Here is a 25,488-nt window from a genome sequence, read left to right on the forward strand (position 1 = left end):
CGTGGCTGAAATATAGTATACAGGGGTAGCTTGTACTAGGAAGTAACATGGGCTAGGTGGTGTTAGCCTATGGCACAACCTTCTTCTAGTTAGCCCTATATTTTTTCACAATGAATTCCTGAAATAAAAATATATCAGAACAATATTCTTTTTGACAATTATCAAATTCTTAAAAAAAAATCCAAAAAAAAAAAAGAAAAAGAAAATCCATCATTAAAGTTAAATGAAATCACACATCAGTGTTTGAAAATAGTCAAACCTGTAAATTAATAATCATTTCTTGTTATTTAATTGAATAAATTTATACGACTTATTATAGTATTGTTAGTTCTATATAAACAAAGGACTAACTGAATTCAATATGTGCTTACTTATGTTTTTGCGATAACTATGAAAATATTTCTGCCACTCAGATTGTATTATAAAGACCACATTATTATGATGATTATTATATGACAATCGAAATTCTACATTTATAATGATAGAATGGGACTTGTATTGATTACTTTTCATCATCAATTATATGATTGTTTTCAGTGCTAGCTTTAATTTACTCTCATTGGATAGATCATTTAAAATTGCATTTTCTATCATACAGTTCATCTGTTCATTCATAGTATGTTAAAATAAACCATCACCATGACAACATCAAGTTATTATGTCATGTATGTCTGCATGTTCCTGAAGCAACGACTGTGAGTTTTACAACATCAGGACGTTGCTAGATTACTTCACAATTTCCGAACTTCACAATTCCACAGAAACCTTGACATTGAACAAATCTTGAACTTTGGTACTCGATTATCACAGGTAGACATTTTAGCTTGAAAGCACAAGACTTGGTATTCGCGATGATCGAGAAATCTGATAGGTTCACAAGCTAGGCTTGTACCCGATCGAAATTAGTGCCAATATATCCAGGGTATTAGGTAAAGGCCTTGATAAGATGTACGTGATTAAAGCGAGATCAAGTCTTCTATTGAAGATGGTATGTCTGATACCTTGACTAAATTAGCTGTATTACTGAAGCAATGGTCATGAGCATTAAATCATACACCAGACAGAAACAAGACTACTCAGTCATCAACATCCCATGTCCTTGTTCAAGAAACAAAAAAACTTTTCAGCTGAGAAAGTCCAATTAACAAACGATACAGTTACTACATGAATACATGTACCACACAAAGTTGTATAAAGCCATCTTGAAACTTTTAAGAGAATGCTCCAAAACAAAAACTGTATACCAAGATCCCAAAATATTATTTTGTTTCCACAAAGCTGTATAAAGCCATCTTGAAAGGTTTTAAAAGACTGCTCCAAAACAAAAACTGTATACCAAGATCCAAAAATATTAATTTGTTTCCATGGAAACACACATAACCACTGGGTAAAGACTATGTAATTAGTTGACTGTGTCATACATTGGCTTCAAAATTCTTATTGACAGATTCGAGATTAGAACTGAGCTAGAACCAAATTATTTGCTATTTCTAACAGACATATATTTCTGACTTTCTTTTTTAATTTTTGAGAGCTAAATTGGAAATATAATTTGTTATATAGCCTCAGGCTAATGTAGCTAAACTTTGATAAAATGTGACACTTATGTAATAAATATTGGTTTATCTATCTGCATTAGTAAGAACTCATAACCTTAAACAGTGTGTACACATTCAATCTGGTTAAAACACAGATCATATTTCGTTTTGTTTTTATAGTTCAAAATTTCGTTTTACTTGTCTTTACTACACTTGGATCTGGAAGAGTTGTTATTTAACTCATGTTCTAAATGGTATCAAGGATAAGCCAATGAAACGGTCTGTTACGGCGAGCTTTGGGCGTGTTTATCACTGAACTGTGGGTAATCCACTAGTAACATCAATGCTGATTGGTTATCAAATGTCTGATATCATAGGGTCATAAGTCGGTCTTTTGACCCCTGACGTGACCTATCGCTATAACTTGTCAGATCTTCATGTAGTGTAGGCCATCGAAAGTATAAAAAAACGATATGATATATAGATCTGTATTTTAATCAGATTGGTATAAATTTAAAGCCATAAGATTTTTAAAAAAAGAACGGTCATGTCTCCGGCGGTAATTATTGAAAATCAATAGGGTGCTTCATCTTGTGACCTTAAAAACTGTGTATGAAATTGAAGTCAATCGGATATTAAATTTAGCCTCTAGAGCATCCAAAAGAATGGGCTGGGATGGAGGGGGGGGGGGGGGACCAATATCAAATCAAGTAAATCCAACCGGAGGACACCTCACAAACAATGATAATTCTAAGACTACTGTGCAAAGTTTCTTAACATAATTTTTTATCATAGTCTATACAGTGCAAAACTTGTGATGATGTGGAGGTAACATGATGCAGGATTCCATAATGCAGGATATTAAAGTTATATCTAATATTATAAAGTTATATCTATATTATAAAGTTATATCTAATATTTGTATTTTAAATGTCAATATATGTATAAAGTATATATCCAGATATAGACATAAACATACAACAGGTGATGTAATACATGTAGCTAAATAGTAGTGGAATCACCTTCTCCGCCCACCCGTCCAGCTGTCAAAAAATATTTAATGTGTACAATGTAAACACCACACCTCAATTTTTCTATCATTAGAATAGCCATACATATTCCTCGGAAGTCTAACACATATATATGACATACGACAAGTCAAGCTTGAAATATTTCAACAGTTTAAACTATGATTGATACAGGTATCCCTTTATAAATGAAATGGGGTTTTAATGTCTCATTCTTCTGCATTGATTGGGCTAATGAAGACAGGGTTCTTTTATAATATAGTACAGTAATTATTCTGATGCTGGGGTCAAAGATTGTGTAAGGTAAAAATTAAGATTGATACAGTGGATCCTTTATAGTATAGTACGGTAATTATAGTGAGAGACCTGTATAAATGTACCTAGACCCGCTACAACGCTGTTGTTTGAAGCCAAGCTCACAAAATGAAATGAAGATGGGCATACGTCATGTGCTATGGGGAAAATTTGCTCTGCACTAGCACTGTAGTCTACTCTTATGACAATTTCTAACTGACCCAAAGCTTTAACGTGTTGCCAATGGCATACAGTGCATGGTCCAGCATGAGGAATTTTCCAGGATCTTCTGGTTTATTCGTCCGGCACCAGGGACAAGGTGAAAATAGGCCGGAAAATCCTGAGGAACATTCCAGCCCAGCAAATCAACCATGACCAACTTATACTAAAAACTGCCCTATGGTCAACTCTGATCTAATGAGGTACAACTATTGTTAGAATATTTGTTTCAATTTTATACAAAATCTATGAAGTGGTAAATTAGTGAGGTACATCCCTGTACTAGTGAGGTAAAATCTACTAAAATAGAAACGGCACTGTCTCTTTAATCAACTAAAGATGAAGATAACAAAGATTATAATGATACAGGGGTTAAAAGTCATCTTAAAAGATTAAAATAAGTTTAATGTCTAATATGACAATATTATCACAAATATACTTTATATTATATGTCCAGCTACCTCAGCTTAAAGACAAACATTTATATACATGTATATGTCCAGTTAGTCCAGATTAAAGACAACATTTTATAATAATTTACGTCAGTGTGAATATCTTTAATTTACATTTTCTTGAGGGATTTCTAACAAAGATACCATCAAAAGTTGAATCCCTTAAAGAAATATGTCCAAAAATTGTTAAATTAAATTCATTATTTTCCAAGATAGGATGAATGGAAAAAGTTCAAAAATGGTTTAATTCCATTAGTATTTACAAAGATATGAGCAACTGAAAATTTTATATTTGCTGATTCCTCTTTAGATGAGATAAACAAGGCAGCTACTGGCTTAGCCTCATTACTCAGTGTTCAGTTTTAAATGTTTTAATAACTGGTCAATAAAATCTATTGAACTGAATCCAGGAGATTAACTACTGTTGATATTATGATTTTTTGTTCTTAAATTAAATCATCAATATGAATACATTTTAGCCTGATGTGAGACGACAAAAATAATATTAAAACACATACATATGTAAGTAATGTGTTTAAAGATAGAAACATTGTCCCGAAATTTAATCTGTAAAAGTCAAACTGATTCTAAATATTTTACCTATGTGATCTTACCAGTTGTTTGTAAAAGGACAACAAAGACAACCTAACTATAGATTTATTGATTCTTGTTTTAAATCAAATAATAACTTCGTGAGATCCAGTGTAAGGTTATTTTTAGATTATCACAAATAAACTATTCATGCTTATTTCACATAATTTTTTCAATTAATCCATAGTCCTTCAAAAAAAATAATTCATTACAATGTTTCCAGGACTATAGCAGACACACTATCTAAATATATTCATTTCAAATTTAATCAGATTTTTTAAATCAAATACCGTAATATGAATGAGTGTACACAATTAACTTTCCAAAGATGATTTTAATTTGGTCATTAATCAATTAAAGATAGATACATGTATAATAATTAAAGGACCATAGACGATTTGGATTTAATTACTAAGCCAACAAGTAATAACAACTTAAGAAAATTATAAATTGAAAGGACCAAAGTAGATCTTATTTTGTTCACTAAACTAATAATAACAATATCAACTATTTTAAATCCAGTAAAAGATAACTTTGAAATAAATATTCTATTATAATATCTAAGGGGCCACAGAAGATTTGAATTTGGTGACTAAACCAACAAATAATAACAAAGGTAATTATAAATTTTAGGGACCACAGTCAATTAAATTTTGTTGTCTAAACAAATATATATCAACAACAACTCTTTTGAATCCTGTAAAAGATTTTTAAAGAACCACAGAATTGAATTTAAAAAAAAAAAAAAAATAAATAAATAAAAAATAATTATGTACCTTTAGTTTCCAATAAAGTTGATAATGAAAGTAATCCCAGGGTTGCAAAGTTACGGAACACATTGAGTTTCTATAAATAATTAATAACACAACAAAACATCGATTTTAACACTTTAACATACAACTCGACCGTTGTTTAATCAATAGAGTGTTTAATAAGTCCCAAGACGACACCCCGAGACAGATTCCGTGAAAAATGACGTATAATACAAATCTGTCACTTAATTGACTTTCACATAAATAGCAGGGACCCGTCACTCAATCCAACGACGACGGCAGTTAATAACGTCACTGTCAACAAGACCACCAAATATAGGTTAGGGTCTTCACAGTTCAAACAATATGTATTATTTAATCTGTGATGTCGTCACTTAACCTTAAGACAACTAAATTCCTTTTAACCATCTATAGATCACACTTATTAAACACACACTTCAATATAACAACTTTAGTTCACCAACACCAAATCAACTGTTTTTAAATCCTGTATTCAAGTTTAAATGTATAATTACTCAGTTCATACTGTAAAGTGTATCCTGTATCTGTGTGTTATGGAGTTGAAATGTTGTATATAAAATGAGAGAGAGAGAATGATTTGAACCAAGCCTGTACAAGCCAAGATAAGTGGGAGTGGTATAAAGGAGTGGCTTGTCGTTGTTGGTATATGAAGGAAGTTGGCAGGCAGTCAAAGAGATAATTTGTATATGTAGGTCACCTCACCTAAAGTTTTCTGTTATTATCACATATACATAGTGAGTTGACTTATTGTATGAGCTTACTGGTGGTATATAATAACATATTGTATTATCTATACATTATATTTAAAGTGGTGTGTTCCCCTAACAAATGTTTTAAATACTTGTAAATCAAAGTACCCAACCTCGACTACATTTTCTCTCAGGGGGTAAACTTCACCTACCCAGGGGTAAATTTCTCCTACCTAGAGGGGTAACTTGCTGATTCTGGATTTTGTACACATATTATTTTTCAATTATATTTTCAAAAAAAATTATCATAAATTGAGAATAGAATAAGTGAAATAAATTTGTTAAGTTACTGTAGTTGCTATTTGAATATAAAATAATAAAATTTAAAACAGTATTTGAAAATTTTCGCAGTCAGTTTTGTTTAATTAAGATACAAGTATTGAATGAAATTAATGTACAAATCAGGGTGGGATTAAATGTACATTCGAAACGTTGCCAGGGGTAAATGAAAAAAGTTGGGAGCCTCTGACACAAAGAAGTTGAATCTTTTGTGTGTAAGTTTAGTCACAAGGTAAATCTGGTGTGGGAAGGCCTAGGGGTGAGAGAAAAATAGGGTTTAATGTCCACTCAACACAAACTAGGTCATTTTGGGATTAACATATGGTTCAATTTTATTTCAATAACTCGCTTGTGCATAGGGGTATTAGGCAGTGTGGGGCAGTGTGGGGCAGGGGGGAACTGGGGGACCCGGACAAAACCCAGAATTGAAACTACTCCAGTTGACACAATGACAGGCCTTATGATACAACGCGCTAAACATTGAGCCATCCACGCCCCCCCCCCCTCAAAAGGCCTAGGGGAAGAATTTACCAGTGCATATAGGACCAAAAGCATCTGGTATGTGGTATTGATATCAAATGATATCAAACCATACTTTCTTTAAAAGATAAGATTTTGTAATTATTGGAAGTCAAGCAAAAAAAGAGTGGATTAACAGTTTCATTACACATGGCCTAGGTCACAAGATCAATACATACGTCTTAAATCCTGCATGGGACTCGGTCACCAGGTTGTATTATAGGTTTAGAATAGCAACCAGTAAACTAAAATGAGAGACCACAATGACCAATAGCGAATTATCACAACACACTACTTAAACTTTCCATAGGGCTAGGCCTAATAGAATGGTCTATAAAAGAAATGGGCCTTTTGACCAAAGTGACAAGTAACAACTTAAACTTTCTGAAGGACTAGGTCCAATAGAATAGCTCATAATAGAAATGGGCCCTGTAAGCTGATGACCATAGTGACCAGTAACTAAAGGGTTAATAGAATAAGCCAAGTTTTATTACAAGAAATGTGACAGTCCCTTTAAGAAATGAAGTGATATCGGATTAAACGTCCTACTGTTCTGCATCGACTGGGCTAATGAAGATGAGCTTATGCTATAAATTTTTTGCCCAGACAGTGGTGTCACAGCCTACTCTTACACTGAATTCCAACTGCTTTAAGGTATCTTTTATGTGCATGGCAATGTGTACTTGGGACCTCCCTCGCTTTTTCGTCCTATCCAAAGGACTATACATTGTTCCTTGCTAAGTCCTCTGTCCTGCACCACCAACAAGAGGGAACCACACCAGAAAAATCTCTTTAAGACCGAATTTAGCATGTGGTAATGGACTACTATAAAATACATAATATATATACAGCCACTCCTATTCCACACCATAATCATATTTACATCAAAATACTCAATACATTTAATTATAGGCCACGCGTTGGTCGTAATATTGCTTAAAGTGAAGGTCTCACCGACTTATCAAACTAAATGGTTAAAGTTTCCACCCTTCAAACCAGGGACTAAATGTATCTGTTTGAACTGCATATTATATTTATTTATGGGCCACGGGTTGGTCGTAATATTTCTTAAAGTGAAGGTCTCGCTGACTTATCAAACTAAATGGTTAAAGTTTCCACACTCTGAGAGACTAAATTTATCTGTATGAACTGCATATTATATCTCCCTTGATTTATTACTATCTTTGTATAGTTTCCATACAATGACAGCTGATAATTTGTATGTCTGCTGTTGTATATAACACAGTCTAATAAAATTCTAGTCCTTATGTGATTTATTATTTTGTCATATATATCGACAGAACTTATAATGTGCGTACATAGGACTTCAGTTCTTTTTTTTTTCATACCTCCTGTCCCTCTGTCCTGCCACACTGACAAGGGGAAACCACACCGAAAAATCCAATCAAACTTTCACTTACAACAACGCTTCTAAATAAAGGTAGCCATGTAAGCCGATGACATAAACAAGAAGTGATATCAAATGTTCTAGAAAATTAATAGCAGGTTATACAAATAGGAAGTGGTATCAGGTGTTCTAGAATGCGTAAGCAGTTAGTTATGTGGACTTTTTATATAAATGAGAAATGCAGAGAGTGAAAAATTGGGTTTAACATCCACTTGACAGGGACAAGGTCATGTCGGGACTAAATAATGATATATGTTGTTCTAGAAAGCATGTTAGGTATGTGGAGTATTCATAATGAGAAGTGGGATCCTATGTTCTAAAATACAAATCAGATATTGTGGACTTTAAATAGACTTTAAATATAAATGAGAAGTGGGATCCTATGTTCTAAAATATAAATCAGAAATTGTGGAAATGGCAGAAGATGAACAAATTACTATCTTAAATTCAGATAATAAATATTAAGACATTAAATCCCATTTCATTTCATAGAATAAATACCTCACAGTATGATTTGTATGTAATAAAACACCACTTGACAGATGATCGTCTATATGTCATTGTGTAATTGTTAATAATGTAGGTAGAGCTATAGTGTATTATTAAACCCTACCATTAACTATATCAACTAAAGGGTTATTAACACCATTACCAGTTCAAATAATGTTGTAGACCTACTTTATTGGGAATAAAAAAAGGCTAATGATATTTCCAGCTTTTTGTGTGTCACAGATGAGGAAGGATATGCCTACTGTCTATTTTGAAATTAAATAGGCGTCTTCATCTCACTAATGTTAGCAACATATAATCAATTTCAAAACAATCAGATGATAAATGTAGTCTGTAGATTGTTCACAAGAAATTGTGGTCGATGGCCTGCCAGGGGCGACAGCAATATACGACCACATTTCCATATATTTCACAAGATTTTTATAACTCCTCAAATACATACGTGAATAGTGGTATAATATATTCTGCCTCATACACCACACCTGTATTATTAAAAATAATGACTTCTCCCTTTTCTCCTACTACTAGTGACTAGTACTATAACCAGGTGACTCTCTCTCATATTTATCTTAAACTAAAAGCGATATTTAACATCCACTGAACACAAACTAGATCACTTTGGGACAATTTAACATCTACTGAACACAAACAAGATCACTTTGAGACAAACATACATGTAAATATGGCAATATTTATGGCAATGGTTTGCTGCCATAGGGGTCTTTAGCATTAGGAGAAAACCAAAGGACCCAGAGAAAACTCAATATGTTAGACAGACGACCCTAGTCGTTGTCATGTACATCACTTGAATCAATGACAGACCTCAGACCATATGATCTAAAGTGCATTCATTAGACTACTTGGTCACCCAATACCCAAACTTACAACATTTAAGTATGATGTTGTCATCCTGCATACCACTAGCGATTACACACTTTGATACTTTTCAGCAAGTTAATTCAATCAATCATTTTTTGTCAGAATTTTTATAAATGGACACCAGCATTAAACTTTTCAGCAAGTTAATTCAATCAATCATTTTTTGTCAGAATTTTTAAAAATGGACACCAGCATTAAATTTGGGATCTGTATTAGGGGCACAGATAACATTTTCATAATAGTTAACTTTTCAGAAAACATTCAAGATCAAATGTAACTATATTGCCTTCATAATTAATGTTGCAGTGGGGGGAACCCCCAGAGTTGCCCAAACCAAACTGTATTTTCATAAAAGTGCACATCCTGTTATTGTACACTACAACACAGGTGGTACTATAGAAAACAGGTCATGTGACAGACAGATGAAGGGATGGGCGGTCCCATTTCAATAGTCCCCAGATGACAAAAACAAAAATATTGGGCTGGGTTAAAGTGGGCATGACAAACTGCCCCTCCCCCACCCTTGCCCAATAGTGCCTCTGTTTGCTTTATACAGTTATCAACCTTAAATTTCCATTCTTATTAAATTATTTATAAATGAAATCAAACTGAGATAGTTCAAGAATAATCCATTGTCATGGAAATCTATCATTCTATAATTATTCATATACATTATAACATCTGAAGACTCCTATAGAGTTCAGACAGCTAGTTTATGACTTGGTGTATATCATAATGAAGTAAAGTTGTTTATTTTTTACATGGACGTATTTTATATTTATTTATATTTTCTTCTTTACATACAGTTCATCCCTTTAAAGGAGTGGTCTCAGACATAAACACATAAGCGTACGAGCTGAGGGGGCTGGGGGGTCGGCCGCCCCCCCATTTTGGGCACCAAATGCTGGGAAAATTTGGGCACACAATTGTACTTTGTAAAAGTTGTATAAAAAAATATTGTGTTCTTGAATGTTTCCAATTTAACAGCGAATTTATTATTATTATGTAACATACTAAGAACCCAACTACATTTTTTGGGCATCAACCACCACCGCCCCCCCAGTCAAAAATTTCCCCGTACGCCTATACATAAATATACCTAGATTCTCGCAGAAGTGAAGAAATCTACTTGATAGTCAAATTCACTGGGCTATACAATGGGGAAACGTAATCACTTAAACAATTTTGTTGATCAACTGATTAGCATTTATTTGAACATTTCACAACATTTGTATTCTTCTGTTGATGATATAAATGCAATATGGTCAAAAGTCTGGTCCTGAATCAAAGCTGGGAGTTTATCTACCATTAACATTTTGGTTTAGTTTTCTTAATAAATTATTAAATGACCAATCTGAGTACATTTTAGCATCTGAAATACACATATAATATAAACAAGTTTGGGGTAAATTCTTTTGATGGGGCTCTTTTAAATCCGATTTAATCCAACCCGGGAGATTACCTAATGTTGACATGTTGGTGTTTTATTTCTAAATTAAATATTAAAGTAATCAATTTAGATGCATTTTAGCATGCATTACTGATAACCCACCCAAAAAAAGATAGGTTGCCAGGCAACGAAACATACGACCACAGCAGCTAAATCGTCCAAGCGGTCGACAAGGGTTGTCGCATATTTATTCCTTTGTAGGTAATTGGGTCCTTTACAAGACAGTTCCATACAGATCAGATTATAATTTTTGCCGTTTGAGGGTTCACAAGGTTCTACAAACTGAAACAAGGGTCTCAACTCTGGAAGTAATCTACAGAAATTTTTGAAATTTGACAGGCTTTTTCGTTTTACTAATTTAAATAATGCATATAAATTTCATACAGATCAGATGATCACTTTTGTCATTCAAATGTTCACAAGGTTCACATTTGCCATAACTCTAGAAATTATTGACGTATTTCACAAATTTAAATGATGCATATAAATTTCATACATATCGGATGATAACTTTCATAAATCAAGCATTAACAAGGTTGAACAAAGTGAAACAAGGGCCATAACTATAGAAGTATTTATTGTAAATTGCTGAAATTCAATAGGCTTCCTGCTTTCACTAATTTAAATAATGCATATAAATTTCAGAGAGATCGGATGATAACTTTTGGCATTAGAGCATTTACAAGGTTCAATAAAAGTGAAACAAAGGCTATTACTCTAGACATAATAAACAGAAATTGCTGAAATTGTGGACGGACGGACAGACGGACAGGGGCGACGGCAACATACGTTTACATTTCCATGTGGCCGTATAAAAATTGTTCAAAAAATACAAATGACAGTGGTTTTAATTTCACTTGCATCAACATAGTATATAATCACGTAGGCCTTTATCATATAGTAATATTTCTTTCGCGTTTAACTTTTTTATGTTTATCCAGGCGCGATAAGTGGGAGGAAAAGAGATGATGTTTTAAAGGATAAACAATTCAAATATAATATCTTTAAAATCTCTTTTATTATAATAATATGAGTATGTATATCGTCTTACGGCCGAGAACAATCGGAGATGACTTATACTGTAGCAAAAACCACAAATTTATGTCACCCATCTCAAATTACTCGGCTAAACAGTTCCTGTTATTTAAATACTCTTTGCTCTCTGGTGTAAAAACGATTTTACCCTAATCTCCATCTCCGATCAAGGTCAACAATTGTTCCGTTAAGCCAGTCGTATTGATGGGTATAACCAAATTGTGAAATCGGCTACCTATGAGACATATACCTGAGAGGCATAGCACAATCCCTCTTGTGTCAATATTACCTGGAACAGATCTCCCATTTTTCTGTCCAGCACAATCTTTGAAATGACAACTACTATAGTTTAGTAGTGACTGACATTATGCCAGGTACAACTAAAATGGTTATTTCCCAGCTTGGTGATGGGCATAAAGAAGCTTGTAATTTAATTCACCTGTTATAAACATTAACAACCACAGATTCCGGCTTTGTCAGGCATAATTTCAGGCTTTGTCAGGTACAAATTCTGGCTTGTCAGCACAAATTCAGACTCTTTTGGGCACAAATTCTGACTTTGACAGGCACAAATTCAGACTTTATCAGATACAAATTCTGGCTTGTACTTGTAGCGAGAACTGTCAGCTCTTTATCTAATCGTACCTAATGCCCCTTCAAGTAATGTATGGAATTGAAATGGATTAGGGTTTAACGCCATCCTTTTCTGTTCTCGCCAATGAGTACAGGTGAACCTAGAATCCTCATTCCATCCGATCAACCCGGTGCTTTTCATTGCCAGGCACTCTGTCCTACACCACTGACATGGAGAATCCTGGCTGGAAAATTCTTAGGCCAACATTAGGACCTCCTGGTTTGTGAGACAGTACCTTGGTAGCAGGTTTGTGAGACTGGGTCTTAGTTACATGTTTGTGAGACAGGATCTTACTGGTTTGTAAGACAGCGCCTTACTGACAGGGCCTTGTTCACTGGTTTGTGAGACAGGATCTTAGTCACTGGTTTGTGAGACAGGGGGCTACTGACTGGTTTGCCTTTATCACTGATTTGTGAAACAGCACCTTAGTCACTGGTTTGTGAATCAGTGCCTTACTCACATAATCACTGAACCAAAGTGGAATCATTAAGACAATAAACAACAGATACAAATTCTGGCTTGTCAGGCACAAATTCTGGCTTTGTCAGGCATAGATTTGTCTTTGTTCAGTCTTTTTATCAATATTATTAATTCATGTCCTGCACAGAATTCAAAATCTCAGGATATGGGAATGTGACAGGGGAACAGGCATAGCCCATGTAAAAACCTTGCTGCCTATATAACCACATAACCAAGAATTTTAGGATGCTGTCTAGCTCCACAGGTGTAGAACGTTGGAATAGTCTCGTCCCTGGAACGCCATATGGAGAGAGAAAATGGACTTTAACGTCAATTAGACACAAACTTGGTGATTTTTGGACTAATATGATTCAATTTAATTTCAATAATTTGCTTTGCTAGCAGGGGTCTTCAGCAGTGGGAAGAAAACAGAGGACCCAGAGAAAATCCAATGAGGTTGGACAGGCGACCCTACTTGTCATGTACAAGCAGGCAATTGAAATGCCACTTGACACAATGACAGACCTTATGATCTGACGTGCACATGTTGCACCAATCGACCACCCAACCCCACATGGTGTTTGTGTTCGGGTTAAATACATTAGTTCCAATCGCCTGAAAAAGTACCTTTGTAAAGTAAATTGTTTGTAAGATGTATTGAAAATACAAAGATAAAAATAAACTTCTTCTTATTCATCATTTTGATATAAATTTTAATCGATAAAGTATATGAAATATTTAAATATTACAATTACATGGAACATCTTAGTAAGATAAAGATAGTGGTCACATGATAACTTGTGTGATAGTGTGTCTGTATTTTAAGTTGTTTAAAGGTCTCGACATTGCGTAATATATTGATTGGTACAACACTCGGGATAATTACCTTATTACAGTACGGTACCAATATACATCACTTGTCTCTCTCTTGGCTGTGCATTATGTAGTTCTTATCAAGAGGATATCAAGTTAAAATAAATGTCTTTAACTGTACATATTATATGCAAAAAACTGCAGGCCTACTTTTAGAACAAAGCATTTTGTTCGTTGGATTGACAGATTTATCTCAAATTTGACATAAAATACATTTTGAACACAAGTGAACATATCCTATTCAGACACATACAGGTATTTTAAACAGTGAAGTTGCAGATAAAATGAAATGGGGTTGCATGTCCTACTTCTTTAATGAAGACGGGTATACTATATAGTTGAAAGTTTGGCCAGACAGCGGAGCTTCCAAATACTTTTCATCGGATTCTAACTGTCAAAGGTTCTTTTAACAACAAGCAGATGGGTGGATCTAGATTTTTCATCCCATCTGAATGACTAGATCAATGGTTCTCAACCTTTTTTGGGTTGCGACCCCATTCTAGAAACTAGCATCTGATCGCGACCACTCAAAGAACAAAGTCGCCTTTTACTATGAAACATCATCATTATTTACATTTATTATTGTTTTACTTATTTCACAATTTGAAGAAAGATGATTGGCAACGTTGCAAGAGGCGTATACATATAGCTCAGAGATTAATATTCTTTTCATGAAAACCCCCAAAAAGTCACAACCCAGAGGATAGAAACCCAGAGACAAGATCGATGCTTCTTCCTTTTCCACACAATACCCAGAAGTACCGTAGTTGTCATACTTGAACAGCAATAGAAGTGTAGATAATTTTTACAGTGTAACAATGTATAAAACAGGTTATTAACCTCAGTATACATGTATATATACAATGTTTTATAATAGGTTCATATGTCCTAATCTGCTTCACCAACTTGCTTTATGTGTTCAACATACTATTAAACGTTATTTAATGTGACTTCTCATGTCTCTAGAATGGCGATAGGCGTAAAGTATCAAATTAATAAACCCGAACAAGATACCGTTTATATGGAGAGTCAACTTTTTTCTGGATGAGCTCAAATAGATAAGCAGATTCATCATTATCCTCCAAAACTTAATACGTCATTTAAACAGGCATTATGCACGAGCTAAATGTGCCTATAGCAGGTCTTTCTTTAGGTAGGCCTTAAATCTTATATAAATTATTGGACATTAATTGACTTACCAAGACTATAATCAACTCTTGATACCATAGGATGACTCCGATATTAAGTTGATTTAAATACAATTTGCGGTTGATCGGGTTACTGTAAAAATGGATAATCAATAACAGTCAGGCTAGACTGTAATTGATTCGCCTATAACTAGGCTCAAAGTGAAGTAATTTGACTGAAATTTTTAACATATTCCCTTATAATTATCTATTTTTTTTAACTTTTATAGCGAGAACTGTCAGCTCTTTATCTAATCTTACCTAATACCCCTTTAAGTAATGTATGGAATTGAAATGGATTAGGGTTTAACCCCATCCTTTTCTGTTCTCGCCAATGAGTACAGGTGAACCCAGAATCCTCATTCCATCGGATCGACCTGGTGCTTTTCATTGCCAGGCCCTCTGTCCTACACCACTGACATGGAGAATCCTGGCTGGAAAATTCTTAGGCCAACATCAGGACCTCCTGGTTTGTGAGACAGCACCTTGGTAGCAGGTTTGTGAGACTGGGTCTTAGTTACATGTTTGTGAGACAGGATCTTACTGGTTTGTAAGACAGCGCCTTACTGACAGGGCCTTGTTCACTGGTTTCTGAGACAGGATCTTAATCACTGGTTTGTGAGCCAGTGCCTTACTGACTGGTTTGTGAGCCAGCGCCTTACTCGCTGGTTTGTGAGCCAGCGCCTTACTCGCTGGTTTGTGAGCCAGTGCCTTACTCGCTGGTTTGTAAGCAAGCGCCTTCATCTATAGTTTGGGAGACATCACCTTACTCCCTGGTTTGTGAGACAGTGCCTTCATCACTGGTTTGTGAAATTGCGCCTTAGTCACCGGTGTGTGAGATCGCGCCTTAGTCACCGGTTTGTGAGATCATGCCTTATTCACCAGTAAGATTAGAATGAATTATACTGTCTGGAAAATCAATATTTCACCACTAACATTCTATTTATTTTACTATTTTTTTTACTATTTTTTAACATTATTTTTTGTTTTGCCTTTTTTTTTTTCATTTTAGGCTGAATTTAGACAGAAAGTGAAGCCATTTAAAATAAGTAGATGAGGGCCATTTTACATGGACAGCGTTTCTGCCTACTCATCTTCAATTGTCAACCGCATGTGCCTAGCAATGGGACCCTTGTTTTTAGTATCAATCGACTAAAGGAATGGGGTTTAACACAATACATGTACTTTGCTTATTTTGAGACTAACAGAGTGAGCATACTCCGTCTTGTGCATGATAGTGTGTAGAAAATAACCTGGTGGTTGGGTGACCCATTCACACCCACATACATGTATCATGCTCTTTTATCTAATTTAAAAATATTCCTTGTATCAAATCAATAAATTGTAAGGTGAATTTCTTCCGGGTATATTTACTAAATCTTTATATTGGATGATACCTTATAAGGTGCTGTTCTTTTTTTTGCTTTTTATAAAAATTGATTATAATGTTTATCTTACTCTTGATATCTTTATATTGTACATACTTATAAAACCAACCCCTAAAGATAATATAACTGACTCATAGACACGTAATTATATCGAGTAAGTATAATAACTCAGTCATACACATCTTTCTCTCACATCAGCTCTAACAATCAAAAACCCTTACTCAATGATTTCACCTCAAGTTTTGCAGACACTTCAATTTTTTGGCATAAAATTCTATTTGTATTGAACATAAATGAAACTGGGTTAAAGTTCCTACTTTTCTGCACCAACTGGCCTACTCTTATTACCATTCCAACAGTCATTGGACTTTAATGTGTTCCAATTAAGTGTATACATGTACACTGGACTCCATTTTCTTTCTTTTTTATCTCATTTGAATGACCAGGAGCACCTCCACCAGGGAGACCAGGTACAAAAATTCCAAGGAACTTTCGGAAGGCCAACAATAGCTTATATATCAATTGTACGTTGAAGCACCCACACTATATCTTATGAAAACCAACGTTGACAGGGAAACTTTTACCTTTAAAATAGTTAATATCATCATTGAATGTTATTAAGATTTAACTATGATAGTGATTATAATTTAGGGTGTGTCTGATATATTACATCTACAGTAGTACATGTAAGGTATGTCTGATCTATTGTGCCTAATCTATTATTATATCTACAGTAGTCCATGTATTTTTTATACCATAGTTATTATTATTATAGTTTGTATGCCAGAAATTAAGTTTGCTACCTATGTGATTATATAGTTTGATTAAACTTAAAGGGGTCTCTTAGATTAAATCCAAGTAAGGAGATTATCTATTTTGTTTCCTTAATTAAAGATAGGTTGCCAGGCAACAAAACATATGCCTACAGCAGCTAAGTCGTCCGGGGAGTCAAAAGAGTTGTCGCATGTTTTCTCTTTTGTCGGTATGAAACATTTCTAACATACTCAAATCTTAAGAGAAACAACACTAAAATCTTATTAAGAGTAACAACTCATTAAGCAGTCATTGTTTTTGATTTGAGGTGCGCCATCGCTCGTGAGCACCTGCCATGCACCTGATGTCGACCAAAGGGAGGTTTTTCTCCCGGCCTTAAAATTGAAAATCGCTCTCCTGATTTATAAACCATAGCTTTTTTTTTTTTTTAAAGAGTGAAAATTTTACTCAAATTGCTCCACTCTGAACCGAGATATTAGCGATTGAATTTTAGGCTTAGCCTACTCGATCGTCGTTACTAAAGTATGTACGCTTAAAACATGTCTCGATTATCCATTTTTGGATTTAATCATCAATGAACGTTGAGCAGCAGATCGGATTCAAATCCAGTGAAAATCGGACACATAAGATGGCATCGAGAGTTGATTAAGATCTTTTCATGTTAATAAATGTTTAATTAATAGTTTATATAACATTTTAGACCTAAAGAATAAGAAAGACCTGCAATAGCCAGATTCAGCTCTTGCATATTGTATGTTAAAATAACGTAAATCAGTTGGTTGACACTAAAGTTACTACTGAATGTGTTTATTAGGATAAATATGGTAAGGCTGTTGGTTGACAGTGAATTACTGTACTACTGAATGTGTTTATTGGGTTAAATAAGGTAAATTACACAGAACATTAAACATGTTGGGTGTGGCTTTGTTTTTAAATATATCACCTCGACCAACATGTAGTTAAAGAAACACTTTACTTTCATTCTTCACAGACAACTTGCCATGCATTAATTAGAGGATGGAAAAAAGCCAAGTGCCATTGGCAATATTGGGCTCAAATTCAGGTTTTGTCCAGCACAAATTTCTCTGGTACAAATTTCCTCATTTCTTCATTTTTATTACATCTAAGTACTATTTACAAGCACAACAAGCAATATATTTCATCTGTCAAAAATTTGCACTATTTTAAAGTGAGAGAGAAATGTGGTTTAATATCTACGACACAAACTAGGTCATTTTGGGACCAACATCTTATTTCAATAATTTGATTGCGTGTAGGTTTTTTTTTTAGCACCAGCAGTAGGAGGAAACCAGGGGACCTGGAGAAAGCCCAAGAGGTTGGACAGGCGACCCTAATTCTTGTCATGTACAAGTGGGGGAATCGAAACCTCGCAACTTGACTCAATGACAGACTTTATGATCTAAACAATTCGGCCACCCATCCCCTCCTATTATAATGTATTGACTGTTGTTATATCATCAGGTAACTCATCACACGTGTATAAAAGAAAATTCATCAATTATTATTACCATATTTAAGAGAAGTAAAGATGGCCGTGTGAAATGATAAGAAACTAACTTTATCGATTAGAATAATTTTTTGAACAAAATTTTCTTTAGAGTTAGAAATATGTGTACTTTCAGTTGTGTCTTAAACGCTATATCTAATCTTTATTCTGGAAAAATCTAGGACATATTACTGGACTTCACCTTTAAATTTCTCTGACAATAATATGTAACAATCAGAACAATTGAAAAGTTCATTCATTTTACTATCTAAACAATGCAAATAAAATTTATTCAAATAGGTCTAGAGATAACTTGTGCTGCTCTGCAATTAAGGGAAATAACTCTTTCTGTCATTAATTTATGAGACATCCTACTTTTATGTATCAACCAGGAAAATGTTTATGGGTATATGCCATGCCCGAACAGTGTTGGTTCCACATACACTGCTTTGAATCCGAACTACCAAGGGATCTTTTATGTGCACTCCAATGTGTACGCATTACCTCATTTTTGTCCAATCCAATCAACTAGGCATTTTCCTTGACATGCCCTCTTTTTTTGCACCATTGACAAGGATGAACTTGTCTGGAGGACCTTTCTCAGTCAACACTGGGATAAAACCCTGTACCTCCTAGTTAACGAGCCTGCACCATTCTCACTAAGTGAACATGGCTTCCCCAAATTGTTAACAGAATTCCCGATCAACTTACCAAACAGGCATAAACATTCAAACAGTTTTAAAAGATGGATGATAACAGTTGTTGGAGTATTTGTGATATTCTACAAAGGGACAATAACTCTAGAAGCAATTTTTAGAAAAAAATTGGATCAATTTAAACTTTAATATCTGACAGAGCAGTTACATGTATATTGCTATATTTCCTTGGACTCCTCCCTTAAATTTCTAGGATATTTACATATCCTATGAATATGAGAGAGAATTTATTTTGCCTGTAACAATTTAACAAACTTTTTATTACATACTTTTACAAAACCTGACATCTATCGCCTCCAGCTTTAATCTCATACATTACAAATTTATTAAACAGAGAGGGTGTGGTCATGTAGGTATCAGATAGACACACCCATTTATAAATCAAGCTACAATGTATACATGTATAATATGACCATGACATGTTACACAAATGTTATAATAACACCGTGTTATATTGTCGTTTTTTCATTGATTAATAGGCTCCATTTATTTCAAATTCAATTTTGAATCTAAATTAATAAATCTGTTTATTAATAAATACAAAATGACAAAAATATACATAAATCTAATGATTTTACAAATGGATTTTTTGATTGATGTAGGAAACTACATTTAATGTAGTTTTAAATATACATTATGCAAGAGCTAAATCTGCCTATTGCAGGTCTTTCTTTAGGCTTGAAATGTTACCTAAATTATTAATTAGACATTAATTAACTTATCCAGACCATAATCAACTCTCGATGTCATCTTATTACCGACTTTAGTAATGATCATCGAGGCTAGGCTTGAAATTCAATTTTAGATAATATTTCGGTTCAGAGTGGAGCAATTTGACTGAAATTTTCAACATATTTTATTTACGTTACGTAAGTTTGAAGTATTATAGCGAGAACAATCACCTCTTTATCTAATCTCCCCTATAATGCCTCTTTAAGCAAGAATTGTATCAGATTTAATTTATTAAATAAAACTGGTTAATTTTGTATGGAAGAGAGAGAGAGAGAGAGAGAGAGAGAGAGAGAGAGAGATGGGCTTTAATGTCCACTCGACACAAACCAGGTCATTTCGGGACTAACATATGGTTTAATACTATTTCAATAATTCGTCCGCATGGACCGGAAGAAAACCCACGAAGTTCGCATATTATTATGAAGGAATTATTCATATTTGGGTAACGTGTCATTTTGGCAAGTGTTTGCCCGGATTACAAATTTTATTTCATTCAGAAACGAGTGCATTATTTGACATGCTATTTTATTAGGTTCAAAGTGTCAAAACTCGGTAATAAGCTCTCGCTACAAAGGTTATGAAAATTTAACCCTTTTAATATAATTTAAAAAAAACATAAGCAGCTTACGCAACCTTTACACCGACAATTTAATCTTTTCTAAAGGTAAACAGAAAAAAAAATTGTTTCAAATAAAAAAGGCAAACTGACACGCGAAGACTGAATACGAACCAAGAGAAGAAATGTCCTGGTGCGCCCATTCAATAAACCGTACACTGAATAGTCATAAGATGAAAGGATTAAATACAAACCAAACAGACGTAAATTACAAATCATATTTTAAAAGTACAACGCATGTATATAATTATAAATAATAAGTACTTATTGATAAGAAATCCAAACATGAAAGGCTACGACAAACAATGAGGCAACACCCATTTATTTCTAGTTCTTCTGGATCAGCGCTAATGGTTATAATATCGTAATTCATTTATGATATGAAATGAAATGGGGTGTAACATTCTACTGTTCTGCTCCGACTAGGCTAATGAAGACGGCATTTATGAAAGAAAAAAATAGAAATTACATGTACCAGTATGTCCTTTTCATGGGCATTGGATTTTCAGAGTTTATTCATTAATCGCAAAAACTTTATTTCATTTTCAAAATAAAACTATACTTCACACATTTTTTTGGCTTTTTTATCATTTCATTTCCAAAGTTTTTGGAGAAACATGCATTTAGTAATAACTTTAACCATATCAAATACTTGACCTTTACATTACAATAGACAAATTGGTTTATATTTTCTGCAAACAATTCCACACATAAAGTATCAAGAACTTTTATCTGGACCGGGTATGATATACTTTATAAGGCTATAATTTAAATGAGATTTAAGATAACATTCTACTAAATATTAAAATGTTGTGGCCTGAACAAATAATTTGTGATAAATAAAAACATTATCAATACATTCTGTTAAAAATTTAAACAGCCATAGTAAAGATTATAAGTGACTGTAATCATCATGAATTCCACACCCAACTAGCTGTTGTATATACAATACAATATGTGTAAACAGTGGTACTAAAGCTTCATACTTCAAGATGACGCATTACTGACGAGATTTAAATACTGGCAAGTAACAATTATACCTAATTATCATATTAAATGGATCATTCTATGAAGCAGTTTTTGTTACGATATGACTTTCTATTACAATGGAAGTCCACACCCATCTAATATAGCGATAGTGCAGGTTAAGATTTCTAACAACCATTCAGTTAGCATTTAGTCATATAGAGCAAATTGAATACTCTACAGTCTACACAGTGTTAAAGTAGCAATACATGTAAGTGAATTCATGCCAAAATAATCTGTGGTCATTGATCTTTCTTTTATGATACTAAATGTTGAATATGCATATTGATTAGGAAATTCAGTGTTTGCTCCCGCATTTGTAACATTGTTGGAAAATCACTGTTGTTGATCTTGTCGCTAAACATATTATAAGCCAGAATAATTTGTTCCTTGATCTTAAATTCTAACACTAACAAACCGAAATAATCAGTCATCAATAATCAGTCTTTTATCGTAATGTTGAATATGGATATTAATTTAAAGGTTCTAACAGTTTCAGCTTCTATTCTTGCAATAATTTCATATAATGTCCATTGTTTATCGCTGGATAATATCACTTATCGTACAGATATATGTTATATAAGTTGCCAACTAATTTAAGAATTAGAGTTTTCAAGCATAGTATTTGAGAAATGTGGAGGTTTGTAAGACTCTATAAGTTTGTGAAATAAAATGAAATGGGTTTAACATCCTATCTCTCTGCTCCGACTTGGCTGATACAGTGTGCTACGAAGGAAATTTTGCCTGGACAGTAGCATTATGGCCTACTCTTATTTTAGCGAACTAGCATCTTACTCACTGAGCCACCGCGACTCCTATAATTTTGTAGATGGTTATATTATATTTCAACTCTATGCAAAGACATCATGTGGTTTATTTTCATAAATCAACAATATATGCTACTTAATAGAAACATTAAGATGCATGAATATGTAATTAAAGGAGTAGACTATCCTCAGTTAGATTAATTATTTACTCGATCTGCTTCTCAACGCTCATTCATAATTAAATCAAAAAATGGATAATCGAGACTATGTTTATTATCGTACCGACTTTAGTAATGATGACTAGAACAAAATTCAACCACTAAATTCTCTGTTTAGAGTAGATCAATTTGACTGACATTTTCAGCAAATTCCCTTTATATTATCTAGTTTTTAACTATTATAGTGAGAACTGCCAGCTCTTTATTTAATCTCCCATAAAGTATCTTTAATTAATCTTAAAATATAGGCCATTTAGATAAATGACCCTTCCAAACATAGGGCAATGATCACATAATATATTAATTCTCATTCGCAAAAATGAAGGCGTAAATTGCACAAATATCTCAGAAACTTTTTTCTATTTGTTATCCTTAAACAAATGAAGTGAAGATCTTCAAGTTTAAGTCTTCATTGTTTTAACAATCATCGTATTTACCTTGCACTGACCTTGAGTTGTCATGGTAACTAGTAGGTCTACCACGCCTAATTTTTATATATCACGTCTGCTGAAGTTTCTGCCACACAAACGTTAGAAATCCAGCACGTTGTGCACATCCTTCTGTTAGTTTTTGAACATGGCATCCAAACAAAGGCGAAAATTAATCCCCAAAAAGAAGTCTGAACAAATCTTGAAACGTCCGAAGAGAGGAATGACAGTGTCTTGCGACCTCCTCAACGTTTAACATCAGGTGCAAATGAAGAATACGTTTACTGATATGAACCACCCGAACACCACACCCACCAAACTTTCTAACAAAAACAAATAAAAACAAAGTAATACAAATAAACACGAGACTCCAACCAGCGTTAACTGGTGGTCGTGAAGACAACAAGTAAATAACGCTGTTTTCCGTGTCAATATTGAAGTTTTTTCAAACTTGAGTTTGTTTCTGGGTGAGGTATGGCCAGTCCACACCTTAAATAAGACTAAGTACTATCTTTAGGGTTCTCCACATGATACTATTTATATAACAAGTCTTTTCTTTTCTTATTTCCTTCTCAATTTTATATCTTTTCGGAATAATGAAATGAAATGGGTTGTAGTATCTTACTTTCCAGGGGAACCAGGGTGGCTAAGAGAGTAAGACGTTGACTCACTAGTCTATAGGTCGCTGGTTCATCTGATTTTCCGGAATGGTTTCCCATTGTCAGTGGTGCAGGACGGATGGTTTGACAAGGACAGCTGTCTAGTCGTTCAAATGGAACGAAAAACCGAGGTACCATGTACACTTTGGCGTGCACATAAAAGAACCCTTGACAGAAATTGACATAAAAGAGTAGGCTGTAGTGCTACTGTCCAGGCAAAATTTCCCTCATAGCACACTGTATGGCATATGCCCATCTTCATTAGCCCAGTCAGAACAGAACAGAAGGATGTTAAACCCCATTTTAATAATTTCTTCCTTTTCAGAATCTAACAGGTTAGTGAAGACGTGCCTGCACTGTGTGGTGGGGAAAATTTTGCATGGGCAGCATTTTTTCCATATACTCTTCTTTGAATTCTAAATGCTAAGGTAAAGCATTTAATCAACTTGTTCTGTTGGGACAAAGCAGAAAGAAATTCTATGTATATGACTGGCGCCATGTGAAAGATTCGTCGGCACTGACAGTTGAATGTCAAAGTACAAGTAGACAATAGCATTGTGGTCGGTTAATAAATTCCCCTCATCATGTCTGATCGCTTTCTTTACATTGCTTGACATAGAAAAATTCAAAGGTAATCCCCATTTCATTTCTTCAAAATCAACATGGTGGATATCCAACTTTTAACTTTAATATTAAAATCCTACTTAGACCAAACCAATTTAATTTTCAGTTGTACTGGGATTTAAAGGGGCATTAGGTAAGATTTAGATAAAGAGCTGACAGTTCTTGCTATAATAGTTAAATATAGATAATGTAAACAAAATATGCTGAAAATTTCAGACAAGTTGCTTCACCGTGATCCGAGATATTTGTGATTCAATTTTAGGCTAGCCTTGATCGTCATAACTAACGTTGGTACGATAATAAAAAGTCTTGATTATCCATTTTTAGTTCAATTATTCATCCCAAAATATATTCAAATCCATTAAATATTGCAGGCTAACGATGGCATTGAGACTTGATTATGGTCTGGATAAGTTAATTAATGTCTAATTAATAATTTAGATAGCATTTCAAGTCTAAAGAAAGACCTGCAATAGGCAGATTTAGCTCTTGCATAATGCATGTTTAATAAATGAATATTCCCCCAAGTCTCTTGCAATATATTTTGTTTAAAATTTCAAAATTTACAATTGAATTAAAACTAAACATATTTACATAGATCAAACAAGTAGTTTTTGTTTTCAATTATTTTTTTACCCCAAGAAAAAGAGAGAAATGGGGTTTAGCATCCACTCGACACAAACTAGGTTATTTCAGGATTAAGACATGGGTGAATATTATTTCAATAATTTGCTTGTGCACAGGGGTCTTTAGCAGTGGGAGAAAAGCGGAGGACCCAGAGAAAACCCACAAGGATAGACAGGCAAAATTACTCATTGTCACGTACAGGTGGGGAATCGAAACCACACCACTGGACTCATTTACAGACCTTGTGATTTCAAGCGCACACTTTTAATCCCCCTTTTACCCGAAGAAATAAGAAGCAAAGTTTCAAATTGGTGAGGCCTATTTACAAGTACTTATAAAATATTATAAATATTCTTTTCAGACCTCTTAAATCACATTTAAACTCAACAATCAAAGTTAGCTTTATACATAATAATATATAATCTTATAATATAGGACAGTCTAGGGTTCAACACATTATATATGTAATCTTAATCTCATATTAACCCTAATCACAAGATTAAACCAT

The 25,488-nt window shown here is 33.9% G+C and overlaps 1 protein-coding gene across 5 annotated transcripts in view; it reads right to left on the minus strand.

The window, feature by feature from the left end:
• Window positions 1–25,488, minus strand: part of LOC126829282 (Kruppel-like factor 3) — a 54,511-nt gene that overhangs the window by 20,516 nt on the left and 8,507 nt on the right. The window contains exon 1 of one of the 5 annotated variants that reach the window (XM_050559067.2): window positions 23,091–23,932. The exons of 2 other annotated variants lie outside the window; for them this stretch is intronic. Coding sequence is in view for 2 of the 3 variants with exons in the window: in XM_050559065.2 (XP_050415022.1) it covers window positions 4,899–4,961 (63 nt within the window). In the remaining variant the exon portion in view is untranslated. Of the gene's footprint in view, window positions 1–4,898; window positions 5,509–23,079; window positions 23,933–25,488 lie in introns of those variants that run through there. 2 more of the 5 variants (XM_050559066.2, XM_050559065.2) reach the window with 2 other exon arrangements.

The sequence above is a fragment of the Patella vulgata genome, chromosome 8 (genome assembly GCF_932274485.2).
Source record: "Patella vulgata chromosome 8, xgPatVulg1.2, whole genome shotgun sequence".
Classification (NCBI taxonomy): Eukaryota; Metazoa; Mollusca; class Gastropoda; family Patellidae; genus Patella; species Patella vulgata.